The sequence below is a fragment of the Cheilinus undulatus genome, linkage group 13 (assembly GCF_018320785.1).
Source record: "Cheilinus undulatus linkage group 13, ASM1832078v1, whole genome shotgun sequence".
NCBI lineage: Eukaryota > Metazoa > Chordata > Actinopteri > Labriformes > Labridae > Cheilinus > Cheilinus undulatus.
Genome location: NC_054877.1, coordinates 33,660,646 through 33,682,067, shown reverse-complemented (window position 1 = coordinate 33,682,067; position 21,422 = coordinate 33,660,646). Strand labels below are relative to the sequence as shown.

The window sequence follows — 21,422 nt, the reverse complement described above, 5'->3', positions numbered from 1 at the left end:
CCGGCATGATTCTGCACTGAAAATCTGCATGGACTCAGGAACAGTTCCAGGAATCATTGTCTGGCAACACAGTTGGCCGTGCCATCCACAAATGCAAGTCAAAGCTGAACCATACAAAGAGGAAGCCAAATGTAAACAGGATCCAACAACGCCACTGTCTTCTCTGCTCATTTAAAGGGGACATATTTTGCCCTTCTAAGACAAGTTTATATTGTCCTCAAAATATGCCTGTGTAGTTTGTTGCTGAAAAAACTCCAGTATTGGATTTTTGCATGTCTAAAAAGCCCTTTTATTTCAGCCCTTCTCAGAACGAGCCATTTCTGTCTATGGCTTTAAATGTTAATGAGCTGTTTAACTCCACCCCTGACCACGCCCCTCTCAGGAAATGGATCTGGCATTCCTGATTTTACAGACATCAATCCAAATCAAAGTCAGCAGAGTAACCCACTGAGCTATCCAGCATCTCAACTAGCAACTGAGAGGAAGATCAGGAGAGGAGGGTGGAACTTTCTTCCAAGCGGGGAGGGCCAACCAGAACTGGGGGCAGGGCTAACTCCCCATGTGAGGTCATGAGCATAAAATCTGAGAACAGCTTGTTTCAGCACACATTTTCTGAAAGGTGGAGAATGAGAGGGTGGAAGGGAATGGATTTTTCTGGTACTTGGGGGGATTGTGGACAGGCCAGGAACACATTTTTATTAGAAAAAAGCCTAAAAAAGGGATTTTTGCATCATAATATCTCCTTTAAAATGGACTGACGCTAAATGGAAAACTGTTCTGTGGTCACATGAATCAAAATTTGAATTTATATTTGGAAACCATAGATACTGTGTCAAGCTAGGCAGATTTACACATGACTGACTGACTAACTTATAATTTTCAATAACCTTTTCTCTCAGTGGCTTGAAATGTGTTCTTTGTCTTCATGGTGTAATGGTAGCCAGGAATACAGATAAACTAGTGACTGGATCTGTCTTTATACTACACTTGGTAGTTGTCTTTTTCTTGTTTTTCTGTAAGATGTTTGGTCATTGCTAGATGTGTGGTCTTTCATATTACTTTATGTTCCTTTGCTTTTTTTTGTCTCTATTGCTTTTAGTCTCACTGATTCCTTTTTGTTGCCATTTGCCACCCTTTTGCAATCATTTTGTGTCTCGTTGAGGTATTTCTTGCACTGTTAGTCCCTGATAATTTCATTTAAATATCATGAATGACAGTTTGGGTTGTTATGCCATGTACAAATCAGGAGGAAAAAAGACAGAAGCAGTCAGGAGTAAAAACAAGGTACCTTTTTAATGAAGAGCTTGACATAGTATAAGAAAATCTTAGTTTCTATTGAAACCACTATAATACATCAAATGAACTTAATGTAACGAATAACATGGCTGTTTGATCAACAGACACTGATAAGAACATGGGCACTAAACCAGGCCAGTACTTTGCACAAGGCATTTCTATGAATATCAAATAATTACATAACAATGTTTAAGTTTTTGACAACAGATCACGGATGCAAATATACATAAAAAAGATGGAACTACAATATACTATAAAAATGTGTCAAAATGTCAAATTTGTCTCATTTCACTCAACACTCTCTGATATGCTTATAAAAAAGTTTGCACTTGACTGGTTGAGACTTCATGCTGAATATGAGGCACAGTTATCAGAGACAAGGCAATACAACATGATGGAAGCATAGACCTTGATTGGCCTTTCTGGATTTTTAAAATTCCCTCATAAGAGACTGTATGGTTTTGTTTACAAAGGTGTCTCACTAAGAACTCGTTTCTCCATGTTTAGTTCAGCCTTATTTAACTACGTGGATGAATGATGGGGAACCTGTGGATCCACATCATGAAAACATGAAGTGGACCTTTTCAGAGAAGCTGAAGCAAATGTAGGTCACCATGTGACAAATGAAGTGGTTACAGACTGTAACACACAGCTACATTTCTATTTTAAGCACCTATCATATGCAGTGAAGGCAGTGATGAAGGCAACAAAGCCATAATGGGGGAAATCTGTACAGGTCTGTACAAAAATGACATGAATCGAAGTAACTTAAATCAGAATCTAGCTTCTCAAATATGACTGAGCATCTTTGGATTTTAGATACCTGTTTGGGAGATGTCAGCTTGGGTTCTTAGACACAGTGAAGTGGTTTATATATATAATAGGTGACGCTTAAAGGAATATTTCACTTACATAAAAAACAAAAATGATTGTTAACATGGAGTAAAAGGTTTGTGTGTCTGCTAGAACTAAAATCAATTGTAGGCAAATAGCAAAAATCCTGCATACGTATGACTGAAAATAACTGTTACTTATACACTTAAACTTTCTGCTGCTGCACAGAGGTGTGTGTGGGTGCGGGGGGGTGTGTGTGTGTGTGTGTGTGTGTTTGAGCTGATCAGGAAGCACAGTTAAAGTAGAAAAGTATGTAAGACTACAGAGAGATAAAGTGTTTACACTGTTCTCAGAGCAGTTTTCATCAGTAGGGTTTACATTCAAACGTAATGTACAAATGTGTTTCTATCCACAGCTGTAATAGGAGTATTAGGAGTCAAAAGGTTGAGCTGTAGGTGGCGCTACTCATTTAAACAAAATTAAAACACTGCAGAAAAGGGGGCTCAGTTGCTCAATTTCTTTTTTCATCGATATGCCAACTTTTCCACCTGCTTGCAATAATGCTGGGTTTTTTATTCATGAATTTCAAACACTTTTGCTCCATTTCTAATGTGCATAAAAATATGAATAACATAAAAAGCTGGAGGACGGAAACCCCAATATTTACACTCAGCTGGAGAATAAATTAAACTTTTAATCTTACTCTGGAGTCTGAGGATAATCTTTAACTTTGGAGTATCCATGAGTCTGTAGTTTCTAAAGAGAATGTGACATGGATTACAGACAGGTGAGGTTTCTGCAGAGAGGACCGAAAGAAATCACAACACTTTGGTCCATTTTTAATCCAGACACAGATGTGTATAGAGACATGCATCCCTCTCACTCTGGGTGTAACATTACAGTCTATACTTCCTCTTTACGCCGTGTCCCAGTGCCTCTCTTAGCTCAGCAGCTTAGAAAAAACAGAAAGAGGTAGAGTCAGGGACAAAAACTTTCCATTCAGCAGCAGTCATCCACATGGTTCTATCGCTAACAGTAGCAACACTGTGACTGTGCAGTCTCTCGCTGATTCAATGTACGTCATACAGTTCAACACAAAGATGCCGATACTCTCACATCCTGTCTCAGGTGATGCATCTCAGGATATAAAACCATGATTACGTGATGTTAAATGGTTACTATGAGGGGAATAAACCTTTATAAAGCTGCAGGTTTACCAGCATGTTAACAGTCCTTCTGTCAGTTTTAGAGCAACTGAGCTTATCAAAGATGTTTGTATTCTAACGGACTGTATACTAAAATGGACAGAGCAACAGCCACCCAGAAGTGAAGCTATAATAGTTAAAGGATAACTAAATTCCAAATAAACCACTTTTGTGCCATATATGGTATTCAGTTGTGTTGTTGATCAGATAGAACAGTCTCGTTTGCGGCAGAAATATGTACAATGACTGCCCTCTACAGGTTGAAACAAAGCCGCTGCAACAGAATTTTTCTATTGGCTGATCTGGTGGCAGCTTTTGTCACCACAGAGTTCAACAGTTATAGCCCTCTTTTCCACAACTGTTACCTTCAGTAGTGGCAGCTGATTGACAAAATTAGGGGTAACGCCTACAGAGACACCATTTTGACACTCTAGGATTGTGGGTAGTGTAGTTCTTTTCCAAGAGACTGCAGATATACCATGCTATTCTTAAAACAAGGTTGATAATATACAGGCATGCGTCTTCTACGGGAGCATATGCCATTGGTTCACACTTGGGTAGCTCATGGCAAGTCTACCTTGGATGGTTATGACATTACGGCTAAAAATCAAATCTACAAAGCAGCGTGGACCGTATGATGTTAAGGCTGATGGGGTCAGGACTGAGTGGGTGTGTCTTATCCCTTCCCTCTCCCAGCACTGTCCATTTTAAGGCTTTTTTTTTTTTTAATTCCAGGGCAGGTGCACCATGGCCGAAACTCTGGGTTTTGGAAACTTTTGAGTAACTCTTGCTGAACCTTGCCTCCTCCATGTAAACAGATGGCACATGAGTCATCTAGAAAGTAAAATAAATGCAAAATGAATTTTTAAAAACCCACAGTCTGTTGTGATGATAATTAAAATGATTATTTAGGTCTAGGTGTAAATTTTTCTGGGTATTTTTGTTTGAAGTTGTTGTTTGACACAAAAAAAAGCACATCTGACATCATGATCGGCATGTCTGTTGACAAATGTGGCTCCTTGCAGTGCCATTAACCAGATTAGCAGAGTAGAGGATTAAAGCCAAGAGAAAATGAAACAAAAATCTGTTCTCCTGTTTACCTACGCAATCGTTGACATGTCATCAGTAACTATACTGTATGTCATCAGACAGCCAGCTCCTTTCTTCACATTTCTTGTCTCCAAATGACATCCCCATCTCAATATGTCAGTGCCTAATTTTGTCCTGAGGGTATTTTGGCTTCGCTTTTGTACAACAGAAGGAGAATGAGAGGCGTTGTACGTATCAATATACGATCAATGCTCTATAAATTAGCACACCGCACAAAAAACAACTGTGCTACATCATAATGCTTATACATAATAGTGACTGTTGGAAACGAACACACTAAGTACCTAAACAAACCTCTAACACATCAACTCAAAAAATAAAGACCTAAAATAAAATCTCCTCATCAGTCCACAAAACTGTTAAATAAAATCACTGATTCAGTCAAAATGGTTGATTCTGTTCATACAGAATTAGTACTTTTGTCTCTTGTTAATGAGCAGATATCACACTTCAGAGCCCGCTGCTTCTTTTTCTACCCGTGTCTTTCTTTAATCAGCCAGCTGTTCCTCAGGTCGTTTATTTAAGGAGGGGGAAAACTGGTGAAAAACATGTGGACTTTCTTGATGAACATTAAGAGCTCAGTGTAGTGTATATTCGGCACAGTCTTTCACTTTCTTGTCTGTGACTGCTGCTACATGTTCCTCGGTATATTATACGACATGGAGAGTTGAGGTGCCGTGGGATGGACGACAGTGGGAGAAGGGGAACCGATTTCAGGCGGGTAAGGCTGCAGACCCATCTGTTTGTTGTCACGCAGCTTTTGTACAACAATGCGGCAGAAGTCTTCGTTGTGTTTGGGACAGATGTCCAGCAGCTGGCGGACTTTCGCGGTGCGTGTGGTCTGATTCTTTACAAGTTCATAATCCTCTTGCATCAACAAAGTGCGAGCCAGCAGGGCATCCAGGGTCTGGTTCAGGCATGCCTCCGTCATCTGAGAGACAATCTTCTCACGGTGCGACGAGATCCAAGTAGCAAATTGGCCTTGAAAGGTAGGGAGAGGAGAGTGTTGCAGGGGAGGAGAGTAAGCTGCTGCAAGAGAGGAAGGAGAGGAGGGATACAGATTGAACGGCAAATTTTAGTGTCAGTTAAACAATTATAATGCTCTATAAGAGGGTATATACACGGTGCTTAACAAATTTATTAGACCACCCTAACCTAACCAAAGTAAGGTTTATGCCACAGCTGCCCTAAATTAACAGCATTGGTAATTACCAAAATCATTTTTTATGTTTCCGCAATGGTTAACACACCAATATGCAGAAGCTCTTTAACCCAAATGATATTTTTAATGCTAAAATATCATTATTATTGTTATCCATGAATTTTCAAATTTACTGCTTTACAAAAAACTGAAAAAAAAAGAGTTAAAGCACATTATTATTTCTTGATTAATATGTCAAATTATAGTTATTTACTTGCATTCCTGAACAGAAAAATTAGTTTTAGTAGTTGAATGTTATGCTTGATAAATTTCTGACTTCTTAGAAAAGCCCAGTGAGCCGGCTCAAATTTGGATGAATTCAGTTTGAAATTCCTCATTCCTGTTCAAAATGGTAAATCGTGGAGGGCTCACTGAAAATGAAAGAGTCTGCATTAAAGCACTTCATGATGCTGGATGGTCTTTGAGACAAATATGACAGGTGGTCTAATAAATTTGTTAAGCACTGTATATCAACATTAAAGCTTATGTGAGGAACTTTTTATTTGTGTTGATTTTGGTGCCTTCTGTGGACTAAATTATTTTTTTAAGATCTTGTCAAGTATTTGTGCAAGTAGTGTTTCTTGAACCTCACTTTGGAAAATGTGAAAAAAAGCCGTTTTGGAAGCATTTAATTCATCAGTCCGTCTGGCAAGGACTCTGGATCAGCTTCATACAGTATAGACACTAGAGAAATAATGAGTCTTCAAGCTAACGGTTTAGTTTGCTTTTATAGGTCTTATAGAGGCATTAGTATTAATTTCAGTCTGTTTCAGAGCCAACTTATAAATCTTCACAAGAGTTTTGTAGCATGTGTAAAAGCAACATACTGTATTGTCAATTTACTAGTCACTTTAATCATAAATGAAACAACACTCATACTTCTACAGTGGTGAAAGTATGAAGGTGTTAATTCCTGCCCATGCTGCATTTGCTTTTACCTTTGTAACCATAAATCTGTCTTACTTGTTCTCACTGCTGAGATATAAGGTTGTAGTGCCACAATGCTGATGCAAGCAGATACAGTTTGTAATTCAAGTAAAATAACTCTCTGTATAACAGTCAATGAGAATTAATAAGGGTTATATTAATGGGTCAAATTTAGTAAATTGCTTGTTAAAAGTAGAAAGTGGTAACGCAGAACAAGTCATTTATACTGACTTGAAAAGCATCAATAGGCTACTTCGAGACATTTTTATTACATGTAGTCAAATGTCAACATGTGTACTTCACTATAAACTATTACCAAGCAAACCATTTTATTTTAAGATGAAATTTCCAGAGCTTTATAGTAATCATATTATCAGTACAGTTATATCTGTTAGTACCTTGTTGCTGAGGCTTTAGGGTAAGATTATCCAGGTGTGTCTCTAATTCAGAGACTGGCAGGCCGGGCTTGACGGGGATGTTCATTTCTGTCATGGGCCGGGCACTCTGGAAGCCGTTCAGATCGTTGACTGCGCAGTGATCCTTCAAAGACCCGGGAGGGTCCAGATTGTGAGCTAGGAACGATGATGGAAGCCCCTCTACATCAGACAGAAGAAGTGTGACATTTAAATGTAGATGATATTTTAACTACGGCATAATAAACTCTCGGGGATGAGTAACAGTTTCAGCCATTTCATTTGTGATCTAACTTGTACAGATACAATGTAGTCAGTGTGATGTCTTTAGATGTTTATATCAAGCAGCACAGTCACCCTCTGAATGACAAGGAAACATGACTCAGCATTTTTACCTTTAGAGGGAGGAGCATTACTGCTAGTGAGAGCCCCTGGTAGAGAAATGTCTGTGTCCTGAGAGGAACAAGAGCCTGAGCCAGAGGTGGAGCTTTCCTGTGGCGGAGCACACAATAAAACTTTATTGACAGATCCTCAAAAAAAAAAACCCCAATAACATCACAACAATGCTCATGTTCTTCATCACTCTCACTGTTAATGTGATTAATGTTTGAGACTTTTTCAGCTACTGACCTGCCATGGACTGTGTCTGTCCTTCAGCATGTTCAGAGATCCCTCCTCGCTCCTCTTCTCACATTCTGACCGAGCTGAACAACAGCCTGATTGACCAATCAGCTATGAGGAACAAGGACAGAGGGGAACATGAGCCATACTGATGGGGTAGATTAGTAACTATAAAAAATTTGATATCGTGTTCAAACAAACAAATCATTTCATGTCTTTAATGCAATTACAAGAAACCTCTGCCAACAAGGAAACATTTTAAGGATGTACAGAAAGAGTGGAAATAATAAAAGAATATGCCAAACAGCTTGTTTGTAGAGCAGTATATTTGTTTCACTGTTTCTGAAATTTTCCCCTTTTACTGCCTTTTAAGTGTTTAAAAAGCTTCCTCTTAAAATCTAATGGTAAAAACTGTAGACTTAACATTACTTGTGTATCTCAGTCTATACATTTTAAAAGTCATATATGGTGACCTCTTTTATGTACTCTGTGGTGACATTATACAACCTTTTAATCACTAATTATGGTCAAGGTGTATTTAGGGGGCCTTAAAGCAACACACAGTAACAGAACAGGATTAATCTATTTACTACTCTACAAATGGGCCAAGTCAGCTTAAGAGTTCTCACAAACAGAGAGACCTGTGAAAACAGACTGATGAAGGTGTTTGACTTTACATAGGAAGTGAGCTGAAAGCAGAAAAAAGCCTTGATGCCTGCATAGCTGTCAATGTGAATATCTTTGTTTAGTTCTGTTTTTCATTAAAATGTCCAAATATATAAGTGACAAAAATTGCATGTTTTAAATTATAGTAAGTGGTTGTTTAATCTCTAAATCAGTGTTTTCAAAAGTGTGGGCCCCTACAATACACAGATGGGTCATGAGAGGTCATTTACATTATCTAAAAATCATTAAAATTAAAAAAATATATACTGTTTTAAATGATCATAAAAAACCTAATGACATGTTTGATTTTAAGGCTCAGAAGTAACGAAACACAACCAAAAATGTTTCAAGACATGTCACCTTTTATTTGTCTGATGTATACAACCGGAGTCACGGTTTAACTGGTGCTGGATTAACTGGAGACATTTCTTAAACACTAAACTATACCACTTGCTTCCCGATTTTAAGAATTCATCAGTGTCTTTGTAGACAATAATGCTATTTGGAAAGATTTACTGAGCAATACAATACATTTACTGAGATCAGTATTAGAAAAGAAAACTTAAGTGACTTTGCAGATGCCTGATTTAAACAAAATTAAAGTTAGTGTCTCATTAATTGCACTTTGTAATACACAAACACTTTTTAAGTAACGTTAATGTATCTGAAAGCCATGTCTGCTTTTCAGACATGTGTTTAATGGACAGCTACACTCTTTCTATATTGACATCTCCTACCGCTGAAAGTCACCAGTAAACAGGGTTACATTTTAAACTGTAACACCGGTGTTTGTTAGCATTAGCATTAGACCATCCAGTGCTTCTATTGCAAGCTAGACATAAAATGGTTTGCAAGTATCCAATACTGACATTTAAAGCTTTCCAAGCTTTGCTGTAGGGAATTTGCTGACAGCCATATTCATTTGGCGCTGGCGTCCACTAAGCAACATGCCTTTTTTTTCTGTCCACAGACAGGCTATGTGCCGTCACATGCAAAAGGTCTATAGTTGCGTTTTTTTCCCTTTATGCCATTCAAGGATAGTGTACACAATGTTTTAAATTAGGATAAAAAAAATACTGTCAATTATATCAAGCTAATTTGGCAAGTATGATGTACTTGTCACTTACAGTAAAAAGTGAAAAACCATGAGTGTTTTTTCTTTCTGCCTCCATTTACATCAGTGTTTAGCTGACATCATACAACATATTCTATTTTAAGCTAAAATATTTCTTCAAATTAAAAAAGATGTCAGGTATCTACAAGAATTGAAAAATACTATGGAGGGTAGTTTTTGTTAGTTCATTGTTAACTGTGTTTCTCTCTCAAACTGAGACTGGAAAGAGGAAGGATATGCTTAGGGGAAATTATGAAGTAAAGATTCTGACCTTCCACTCCGTCTTAGTCACAGCACAAGTCAAACATCACACAAACACAGTTATTTGTGTGAAACTTGTAGCTCCAGTTTGTTTTCTGAGCATAGGGGATTCCTTTCAACGTCCACTCTGTCAGACCAGTGTGACATAAAACCACTGAGACAAACAGGGCTGTTAATGATGACTCAGACATTAGCTTTTAAGTTTAGGTTTCAATTTTAGTGGTCAACTGTGTGAGTGTTTTCTTTCAGGTTTAAAGCTCTGACCTTCACTGTACAGTTACACCTACACGTGGTCAACTGTGTTTAGTTAAGGAAAACAACTTCTACAGAGAAAGTTCAGATTCAAACTAATTAAACAGTGAACAGAGCTCAGTCTGAGGATCTATTTTCACATGTAGGAACCTAACTCTCTCACCATCTTTATTTCACATCATCTCTCTACTATACATCTTAATGACCTTAACTTCACCGTTTCATTTCAGAAAAAAAAGAGAAAGATTCTAGACCCTCTCTAGACTGACCTTTGCCCTCTTGATCTCCAACACGGCCTCCAGAAAGTCTATTTCATCAAAGCTCCTCACCATGGGCTCCAGCTCAATTAGACACTCTGCAATTTAAATAAAAATATCTTAGTATGAACACACGAATAATTTGAAAACCAGGAACAATGCATGGTAAAATACTTAAACTGGTAAACCCCAGCTCTCTCTGCCAGAGGCATGTTCAGAAACTCCCTGATGTTCACTGGTGATTCTTCCTCTGTTGTTTATTCCTTTAAACTGAAGCATTAAAAAATTTGTAAGCTTAAATTCAGTCTATGCACATTTCATGAAGTGTATTTACAACAAGTTCATGGTGAATTAAATTACAACACATACAGTGCTTGACAAATTTATTAGACCACCTGTCATATTTGTCTCAGAGACCATCCAGCATCATGAAGTGCCTAAATGTGGACTCTTTCAATTTCAGTGAGCTCTCCACGATTTACCATTTTGAACAGGAATGAGGGATTTCAAACTGAATTCACCCAAATTTGAGCCAGCTCACTGGGCTTCTCTAAGAAGTCAGAAATTTATCAAGCATAACATTCAACCACTAAAACAAATTTTTCTGTTCAGGAATGCAAGTAAATAACTACAATTTGACATATTAATCACAGAATATTAATGTGCTTTACTATTTTTTCAGTTTTTTTTGTAAAGTAGTAAATTTGAAAATTCATGGATAACAATAAAAATGATATTTTAGCATTAAAAATATCATTTGGGTTAAAGAGCTTCTACATATTGGTGTATTAACCATTGTGGAAACATAAAAAATGATTTTGGTAATTACCAATGCTGTTAATTTAGGGCAGCTGTGGCATAAACCTTACTTTGGTTAGGTTAGGGTGGTCTAATAAATTTGTTAAGCACTGTATGCTTTTTACTATTTGCTGTGTATTGTGTTGTTGCACTTTATAAATACACTGTATTGCCAAAAGTTTTCACTCACCTACCTTGACTCACATATGAACTTAAGTGACATCCCATTCTTAATCCATAAGGTTTAATATGCCGTTGGTCCAACCTTTGCAGTTATAACAGCTTCAGCTCATCTGGTAAGGCTTTCCACAAGGTTTAGGAGTGTGTTTATGGGAATTTTTGACCATTCTTCCAGAAGCGCATTTGTGAGGTCCCATGCTGATGTTGGACGAGAAGGCCTGGCTCTCAGCCTCTGCTCTAATTCACCCCAAAGGTGGGGTGTTCTATCGGGTTGAGGTCAGGACTCTTTGCAGGCCAGTCAAGTTCATCCACACCAAACTCTCTCATCCATGTCTTTATGGACCTTGCTTTGTGCACTGGTGCACAGTCATGTTGGAACAGGAAGGGGCTATCCCCAAACTGTTCTCACAAAGCTGGGAGCATGCAATTGTCCAAAATCTCTTGGTATGCTGAAGCATTCAGAGTTAATTTCACTGGAACTAACGGGGCAAGCCCAGCTCCTGAAAAACAACCCCATACCATATCCCGGTCGGTAACGACTGACTCTGCAGAAAGTTGGCAACTTCTGTGCACTATGCGCATCAGCATCTGCTGACCCCACTCCGTCATTTTACGTGGCCTACTACTTCGTGGCTGAGTTGCTGTTGTTCCCAATCGCTTCCACTTTGTTATGATACTGCTGACAGTTGACTGTGGAATATGTAGGAGTGAGGAAATTTCACGACTGGACTTGTTGCACACGTGGCATCCTATCGCAGTACCACACTGGAATTCACTGAGCTCCTGAGAGTGACTCATTCTTTCACAAATGTTTATAGAAACAGTCTTCACGCCTAGGTGCTTGATTTTATACATCTGTGGCCATGGAAGTGATTGGAACACCTGATTTCAATTATTTGGATGGGTGACTGAATACTTTTGGCAATACAGTGTATGTCAAGCAGGAGAAATTCAGTCACACAGCACAGTTTATAGTTTTTACAAAATCATTACATTATTACTATCAAGATAATTATAGTTCACTAAAACTAAAACTAAAAAAAAACAATTAAAATGCACATTTTTTTCACCAAAAAAATATAACATTTCCTTGTAGATGGCACTGTTGTAGCTCTGTAACCTACTGATCTCCCAATGCCCTTTTGCTTGTGCTGCATGATGAGACATAATGTTGATATAGTGATGATTAACGATTGGGAGTTGTGTTGTATTTTGAAGTTGACTGGATAATTAGCAGAATTTTCCAGCTGTCTGGATTGATCTGCTCTATGGGGACTGATGTGGTTTAGCAGCAGCAAAAGCTGAAAATAGACCTGCAGCTTATCTCTAATGAGGTGGAGGAGAGTGGTGCCTTTAGGATGCACCAAAGCCAAACTGGAGCGCCCGCTAAACCCAAGCATTTAGGTGCACAGGTGGACTAGCAGTTTATGGTGCACCCCATGTACACGGTTGGCCCGGGTTTGAATCCAGCCGGTGGCACTTTCCCGCATGTCTCTCCCCAGCTCTCTCACTCCTGTTTACAATTTTATCCACTGTCCTCTGCTGTCAATAATGGCATAAATAGCCCAAAAATAAATCTTAAAAAAAAAAAAAAAGAAAAGAAAAGAAAAAAAATCAAGCATTTTCACGAAATAAAACTAAACTAAGCTAACAGCATTTAGAGCTAATTAAAACTGAAATTGAAAACAAAAAGTAAAAATAAATTAATTAATTAATAATCTAATGAAAAATGTAAAGAATTATTTGCATAGTATAAACCTTGGTCAGAATAAAATAGAATAAAATAAACAAGCTAAATTCATGAATCCTCTTACTTTTGTTATTAAAAAATATATATATTTCAGTGTAACTTCTAAAGATTTATTACTTTTACATTAATGTTGCATTAATCTTAATATGTAAAAGGGTGGTGACCAGTCACTCAAAACATTACAGCGTGAGTTTTACCACGTTGCAATAGTGAATGATCTACAGACTTGATCTGCATACATGCCCTGTGGGCTTTGGCTTCTTCCTCTTTCCAAAAATAAATGAGTTTCAGTAAAGAAAGGGGAGAAAATTTTCACATGTGACAGGAAGCTGATACTGAGTCACTGCTCTGTCAGGATAAAATTCAACTCTGAGCAGGAGAAATTTGAAGTTACTCAACACGATAAGAGGCGTCATCTTAAACAGTCCAAACAGCCCCAACAGTGTGGTGTAGCTATCTAAAGAGAGGAGTTTGTATTCTTGAGTCCCTACAATTCAGTGAGAGCTTACTGAGGAAAGAAGGTCGCTCGTCAGGGTTGGCGGTCCAGCCGCACGTCATTAAATTGATGAGGGTTTCTCTGCTGGGGATGTCAGCAGACAGACTGTCCAGACCGGTGTCAGGACGAGTCCCACGCAGCACGCTAAACATGATCTGCATGGGGTTGGTCACATCTGATAACACAAGCAAACATATCAGAGATTAGTCTAGTAGCACCACGAAGAAATTAAGACATACACAAAAAAATATTTACCTTCAAAAGGAATATGCCTGGACAGGACCTCCCACATGATGATGGCATAGCTAAAGAGTTGGCATTAAAGAGAGAAACAGTTAAGGAAATGAGAGTTGCATCAGTCTTTTCCAACGGTACTTTCCCTCAAAGCTCAGGGACTTCACAGCAAGCTGACTTTTGCAGCAATCCAAACTTATGTGACAAAATCCTGACGAGATTTTTTATTTCCTAACTTTCTTAAAACTCCATTTGTAACAACTCTTCCTCTCTGACAGATTCCTGTCAAAATATTCACCACTAATGATTAACAGAATAAGCCCTTGGCAAAAATCCCTGCAGGGTTAGGTTGTGGCATGCTAACAATTGTGACTTTATCTCACCTTATCAGACAGGAAAACTTCCCGTAAAGGTTCACCGAGCTCTTATTGTGCTCAACAAACAGTTTGAGAGTATGAAGTATCAGAAGCATATATCCATTTACATGCTCAATCACTAACCAGTGAACAATTTAACATCTTAAATATTAAAGATTATTGAGATTAAAGTTTTTCTCTGGACACAAAACAACACAAAATGTTTCACCTCTCCTCTCTAACCTCCTTGTAAGTTCTGTGTCAGGAATTTGGTGTGTCACCTGTACATATCGTGCTTTACATCAGCCCGGCGGCTCTTGGAGGGTTCGTACTTCTCAGGGGGCATGTAGATCACTGTGCCCCCCATTTCTGTGGGCTTAGACCCGGAGCCTTTACTGACGGAGAGCTGCCTCCATTTTGAGAGGCCAAAGTCTGCAATCTGGGGACAAAGACACAAAATTTCACCAATGTTCAAAATGCCCAATATGTAATCAGCTTTTAGTTTCATGAATGAGAAACATCTGAGCTGTTTCATTGGAAAGTTGTCCTTCTGTTTTTAGTGGTGGCTACTGAGAATGAAAACCCGACAAGTTAACTTCTCTTTTAGTTGTTTTTAAAATAAGCTTGGTTTTGCTACTTTGACAACAGCCCACTCCTTATTTTGTTAAGAGTACAGGCAAGGCCACCTGTAACAGAAAATCACGGAAAATCATGATCAATTGTAAAGTTAAGCTGTGATAAATGTATTTTATTTGTAACCTGTATAATGACTACTTTAATTAAAGCAACAAAAAATAATTTTATTGATTCAGTACAACATAGTAATTTCAAAAATGTAAACCCCTTTTCTCAAATCAGAATTACCTTTTAATTGGTTATTTTAACAATATGGAAGGGGCCACTGAACTAAACAATTTGAAAAATAATGTTAGACTTCATAAGTATGCCATAATGTGTACATATGTCAGGATGCCAGAAAATAAGGTAAAGAAACAGTAACGACTGGAAAATAATTAAATAATTATGAAAGGTGATTTAAAAATGGGTTACAGTGGCAAAAAAGGGAGAAAATTAGTTACAAGTGGTAAAAAGAGGCAAAAGTCGTTAGGCCTAAATGGCTGTTTCCAAAGCCAGAAAAGAAAGAAAAGAAACTGAGTCAACTTTAATCGAAAGGAATTAAATAATTCAGAAAAGTGACAAAAAATAGTGAAAAGTGGCAAAATGGGTTACAGTGAGGAAAAAATGGGCAAAAGTAGTGAAATAAGTTGCAAGTGGTAAAAAGAAGAGGCAAAGATTAGCAAAAAAATGTCCAAAAAAGGCAAAAATGTGGCCGAAATGGGTAAAGAGTTGTTACGAGCAAAAATTGGTCATAAGTTGCACAATAGTTCTAATAGTTCTAAAAGTTCTGCAATAATGAGTCAAAATTGGCAATATAGGGCAAAAGGTAAAGCTTTCAAAGTTCCAAAATGAAGTAACTGTTAGCCATGATGCTAGCAAAATGCTACTGATCCGACACACTTGCAGTGACATCATCATCAAATCACAACTGGCGAGGGTCCATTCTCTGGGTATTTCAGCGGCCCAGCCAATTCTGTCTGAGGGTGTGACTACAGGTAAGATATTTGTCATTTGTTTGATTATTTCAACTCTGTTAGGAAATATTAGGGATTGATCATGTATTTTTTGTTTGTTATTTTGGCCATTTCCTCTCTTCTTAAGCTTATCACACTGTTGTCTTAACTCGGATTTGAACGGTGCAGGCTTACTGGGAATGAGAAGACGGGGGGGGGGGGGTCACTCATCATGTTGCATCTAGGTTTTACATAACCGTTATATACAGGGGAAAATAATCTAAGATGAAAGAACAGAACCTAAAACTAAAATCTGCTTTTACTGAAGGTTAATCACTAAGACTGAGACAAAAATTCAGATGTTCACCATATTGGCTAAACAATTCAAACCTCTATGATTATCAGGTAATTATTATACATTAAAGCAAAGCAGGCAATCTTTATTATTAAAAACATGAATCCAGACATTTTGTTCTATATTATAATTATGAGTTTCAAAATAGCTATTTATTACAGGCCATTTATTTTCTGTCATCTAACTTTTATTTATTGTACTAACTGTGTCGGCTCTAATAATAATATTTAAGTAGGTTTGTGGGTCAACACATGCACACCAGAGCACTCATTGGGAAACTGTACACATAAGTATGTGCAGCTACTCTCAGGGAACTTGTCAAATGTTTTTATTGCTTTGTCTCTCATACAGTTCCCACTGAACCACATTCCCACCTACACACGTACCTTCACGTGAAATTCTCCGTCCAACAGGATGTTCTGCGTCTTCAGATCATGATGTAAGAGAGGAGGGTTCATGTTGTGGAGAAAGTTTACCCCCAGGGCAATCTCATACAGGATCCTCAGCCGTAAAGGCCAGGCCAGTACAGGGTACACGTCCTTCTGCGGGTACACACAGCAGACAAGCAAGCTGATTAATAAATTAGCAAGAAAAATGCCATCAGTTATACATGTAGAGGGGAAACTTGTGTTAAATTGCTTTCAAACTTCAGTCTGAAGCAGTCAGTTGTGATGCAAGAGAAAATCTACACAACCAAGACAAGTGGGAATTTCCCCCACTCTAAATTAATTTGCTTTTTCCTCGGGGCTCAACTTGTTTCAAAGTTTCATCACAGACTCTGAAAATGTCCAAGTTTCACTTTTGCTCACAGCCACACCAGCAGAAATGCGGTGGCGTGTTAATGAAGCATCAAAGACACAGGGGTGGATTTGGAGCAGCTCACCAAATAAACAGAGACTCTTTCACTACAGTCTTTCTGGCAACAAAAGTGGCAAATCGTGATCTGCAGAACATTCATTACGCTCTCTCTTGAGCTTTTTATTTTCTGGTAGGATAAATGTTGTCTTTTCCTTCTCTGGGGGAAAGAAGTAACTTACACAATAGGAATGCCTTCAATCCAAAGACATCTGGTCTCTTTTTAACTCTCTATCCATATTAATTCTCCAACAAGTACTAGATTAAGCTGTTGTGTTGTTGGATTATTTTCTTAATACTCTTTGGGTTATGAAGTGACGAGATGACAGATAGCTACCTCATGGAGTAAGAGGTCCAGAGAACCATTGCTCATAAACTCTGTGACGATGCAGAAGAACTCAGGCTCGTTGCAAATGCCAAATATCTGGATAATGTAGTTGAACCTGGCTTTGTGCAGCACCTCGGCTTCCTTCAGCAGACAGTTCCTCTCCCTGAAAAACAGCCGGGAAAGCAGACTAAGTGTTTTTTTTTTTAGGCAGGGAGACAGACATACTAAAACAGGGACGACATTTGCACTGTTGTCACTGAACACAGAAAGCAAGACAGTGCCATGTTGGAAGTTGACTAATACTGTAACAATAGTCTCTTGAATGATCAACAATCACCTTGATGATTTAAATGATTATACTGTTGTTTAAAGTAATGACATCCAGGCTTCCTTTTGTTATCTTATATAATTATACATTAAAAATGTATTCTATTTGTTTCCCTGTCAAACACAGGGAGTGCATGGTTTCTGTTTTTAAATACTGATGCACCACACAGCTTTGTAGCTAAGATCATGAGTGGAAATTTGGAGTTGTGCAAGTTTCTCTTGAATCTAAACCACAGAAAAGCAGACTGATGAAGTCATAGGGACAGACCCAGGACAAAGAAACAACTCACAACACACAACAAGCATCTCTATTAGAGCCAGAGAGAGAAATCTGGCACGCAAATATGTCAGCAACTGGCCACTATATCAGTATCAATATAAATGTTATAAAAGTAACAAGAAATAACAGTTAGAATGAAAAAGTGTTGTGCAGTGGGAATGACAGGGTAACTCAAAAATACAATTCACAATACATGGCCCACAATAACAATAAATATCCCAATATAGTGACTCTGTGATATAACTATACATCACAATATCCGATTACCTGAAGGCTACAAAATGCCCCCCCAGAAGGCAAAGGATTATTGTATTTATTCGCTCAAATTTGGCATCAGTTTCATTTTTATCATGCTTTACTTCTTAATTTCTCTTGGCGTCTATCTGACATGATCCTGAAGTCGCCTTCTTATTATAGCTATTTCTTTGGCCGATAAACTCATGTTTACTTTCCCTCATCCATATGGTAAACATGTGAGCACAGAAGTGACTTTGTGAATCAAAGTGGCAGGGAAATCTGGTGACAGCTCTGAATTTATTTTTTTCAATTAAAATACATTACATAGAGAAGTCACGGCACTTTCAATTTTATAAAGTACCCTGGATGAATAAATATCCTTTTATTTTTAATCTGTGCAGATTTGATCATGTGGGTTTAGGCTAGTCTCTTTTCCAACCAAACAGCTGGAGGGCAGAGTGATTTTATCATCCAAAGAAAAACCCCACAGCTATTCCCAGAATGATGAAACAACATCCCAGAATATAATAATACATCTGATTTAAGTGTACCTGCAAGATTTTGATTGGATTGTGACTGACAGATAAAAATCTTGAATTGGGATTTCCACCATTGACAGGTGCTGCATCTGAGGTGACTGAGGCTGACTTGCTTTTTAAATACAACTTGTTTTATAATAATAATAATAATAATAATAACTTTATTTATATAGCACCTTTAAAAACAAATGTTTACGAAGTGCTGTAACAGACATAGCAAAAGCAAGAACTCAGTTTCAAATGATTCCCTCCAATTATTAATGATCAATAATATATGAAAGCACCAAAGCTTAAAAAAATACATTTTTTCAGACAAGTGATTATTACAAGTGGGATTAATCCATCAAAATTGCAGCCACACTCCTAAATGTTGTGGAAAATATACAAATACAGTATTCTTGTGCAGCCTAGGTTCAACACCAAAACATTATCAACATATTTATGCAATTCAGTGCGCAGGAATTTGCATGCAATTTCAGAAACAAAAACAAGAGAGGTCCCAATATTGAATGCGTATGACTTGTATTTTTGTTGCTCACATGTAATATTCTCCCATCATGACAGCTCTAGAAGAGGCTGTAAAAATTGAATTAACCTGAATACTACAGTTAAGATTGCACCAATAATCAAAATCTAACGCCACTGAAATCCTTTTAAACTCTAAATACTGGCGAAATCGTTTAATGAATCGTCACTGTGTTACCTTTCTCCAACAGGAGCGTCCAGTTTGAGGCACTTAATGGCCACAGTAGTCCTCCAGTCTGAGTGCTGAGCCTTGAACACGGTGCCGAAGCCTCCCCTGCTCAGGTAGTACAGGTCGGTCAGTTTCTGGTAGGGGATCACCGGTAAGGTGCTGGTGAGACTGCCGATATTCACACAGCCCATGGCCGCGGACGGCTCCATAGCAAGAACTAAGCCCTTGTCGGGAAGTCAGAGGATTTATCAGCCACTAAAAGCAGAACCTCCCCTCTTGGTTAATGCAATGAGGAAGAGCTTGCTTTTTTAAACGCATGCCATAATGTCGCTGACAGCTAGCGGGCTAAGCTAACGTTCATAAGTGTAGGATGAGAGAGGTGAAAAACGGTCCGCAGGTAGCCACAGGATAAACTACTAAAATCGAATGTTAGCGTCTTCACATGCCTGTTCATTCATGTACGCTGCCAGAATGTCTCCATCCAGCTCCCAACGGCTGAGAAACAGAGTTATTAAACCGAAAGCCGCTGCAGAGTAGCGCTATCATTTAAAAGGCAGGTGGGTTTGTTGTTGCTAATGACGACAGACTTCCGGGGGTTTTTTTTTTGGAGACGCGTTCATGTCCGTAGGTTTTGAGGATATCTGTCTGGTCCCCAAGAGTGTATACAGCATTCAGTTTCAGTATAATTAAATTACAGATTACCTTAATTAAAAACACAGATAACTAAGAAAGGGTGTTCTAATGGGATGTTTTAATCCACATCTTGCCAATGCTTCAAATTGAAACTGTTTCATGGAGTCAAAATTCTCCCCAGGGCACAAACTCAACAGTTAATGAAAGGGGTTTTAACATGCTGGAATTCCCCGAACTCGTGAGTCTCCAACCATCATGACGATTTCATGTGAACATGTGTATACGAAAAGAAATTACAAGGAATAAACTTTTTTATATTAAACACTAGATATCTACTTTGAGCGCTATTAAACGATAGATAGATAGATAGATAGATAGATAGATACCTAACCTATAATTACCAATAAACTGTTCACTGTTTTTAAGTTATGTCAGTGGTTTTCAAATTGTGTGTTAAGGCACGATGTGGGAATTTTTACAACCATATGTTTTTAAATACAACTATACTACAATTTACACTACCTTCACATGATTAAAAGGCTATTTGCATGGATACAAATATGGCGTGCCTTGAGATTTTGACTTGATTTTTGCTGTGCGTTGGGAAAAAAACAGGTTCAAATAATATTTGATCCAAACAAATTATGTCAATTACTTCAGATGGATAGCTAAATAGAATTAAGATAGTTAGCCGAATAGAAAGATAGTTAATCAGCTAAATAGAAAGACAGCTAAATAGAAAGACAGCAAAATAGAAAAATAGTTAACTAAGTAAAGATAGTTAAATAGACAGATAAAACGATTGTAAGTTAGCGGAATAGAAAGACTGTTAGTTAAATAGAAGTTAGCTAAATAGAAAGCTGTCATCATAGTAAGCTAGTTAGAAAGACTGACTACGATAGTTACCCAGAAATGTTAATAGTTAGCTACATAGTTTGTGAACTAGATGGATAGATCTGGCTAACAAGCCAACCATCTATCTAGATAGCCATCTTCCTTGTTTTTTTTTGTTTGTTTGTTTGTTTGTTTTTTTTTCAGTTGGTCTGGTTCCTCTTAAGGTTTCTGACAGTTAAAAGCAAAGGTGGAAAAAGTCCAAGACTGTATTACTCAAGTAAAAGTATGGTTTCTTTGGTTAAAATTTACTGAAGTAAGAGTCGAAGTACTAGTCTATCGATCCTCAAGAAAAATTGAAAGCAGCTCATTTGAAGTTTACTCAAAGCACTGAGTAGCTAGTTTTGGCTAAGGGGCTTGTACAGTGAAAAAATGATCATTCTTTAATGCACAATAACAACAGGAGAATGTGGATCTCTTACCAGGTTGTTTATGATAAGGTGTGACTGAACCTGAAGTAAAATGCAACCGCTGTTTGGGGTGAAATGTGCAATCATTCTTTCATTCAAAGCCAAACTACTGACCAGTCTCTTGTCTTGGACAAATTGGTAGTTTGGCTTTGGCATTCAGTGCTTAATTTTTGTCCTCAGAGCTCTATACTTTTTAAAATGAGTAAATGTAATAAACTATTACCTCTGATTAAAAGTCAGAGTTATGCTTATGGTGATTGGGTCTTTGTAAAAATATAACAGAGTATGATCTAAGCATGCTCTTTTGTAAAGTGTCTTCAGGTAACATTTG

The 21,422-nt window shown here is 37.8% G+C and overlaps 1 protein-coding gene across 2 annotated transcripts; it reads right to left on the bottom strand.

The window, feature by feature from the left end:
• Positions 1-1,274: 1,274 nt before the first annotated feature.
• LOC121520054 (receptor-interacting serine/threonine-protein kinase 2-like) lies at positions 1,275-19,708 on the bottom strand. Of its 2 annotated transcripts, none has more exons than XM_041803286.1 (11): positions 19,167-19,708; positions 17,090-17,243; positions 16,284-16,439; positions 14,253-14,410; positions 13,637-13,686; positions 13,395-13,556; positions 10,170-10,255; positions 7,617-7,718; positions 7,382-7,478; positions 6,972-7,169; positions 1,275-5,474 (listed from the first exon to the last, which is right to left on the bottom strand). In XM_041803286.1, exons 1-11 carry the CDS (start codon positions 19,364-19,366, stop codon positions 5,077-5,079), a joined length of 1,761 nt encoding a protein of 586 aa, XP_041659220.1. In that variant the 5' UTR covers positions 19,367-19,708; the 3' UTR covers positions 1,275-5,076. The 2 variants fall into 2 exon arrangements, with proteins under 2 accessions (XP_041659220.1, XP_041659221.1); XM_041803287.1 differs by having other exon boundaries at positions 1,275-5,471.
• Positions 19,709-21,422: the final 1,714 nt, after the last annotated feature.

What these genes read in the sequence shown, in the direction of transcription:
- LOC121520054 (XM_041803286.1), bottom strand. Translation starts at nt 19,366, where the DNA reads ATGGAGCCGTCCGCGGCCATGGGCTGTGTGAATATCGGCAGTCTCACC. An exon ending in GTAAAGCACGATATGTACAG is followed by an intron (nt 13,687 to 14,252) that starts GTGACACACCAA and finishes CCAACTCTTTAG; the next exon opens with CTATGCCATCATCATGTGGG. An exon ending in TGGAGATCAAGAGGGCAAAG is followed by an intron (nt 7,719 to 10,169) that starts GTCAGTCTAGAG and finishes TGTTCCTCATAG; the next exon opens with CTGATTGGTCAATCAGGCTG.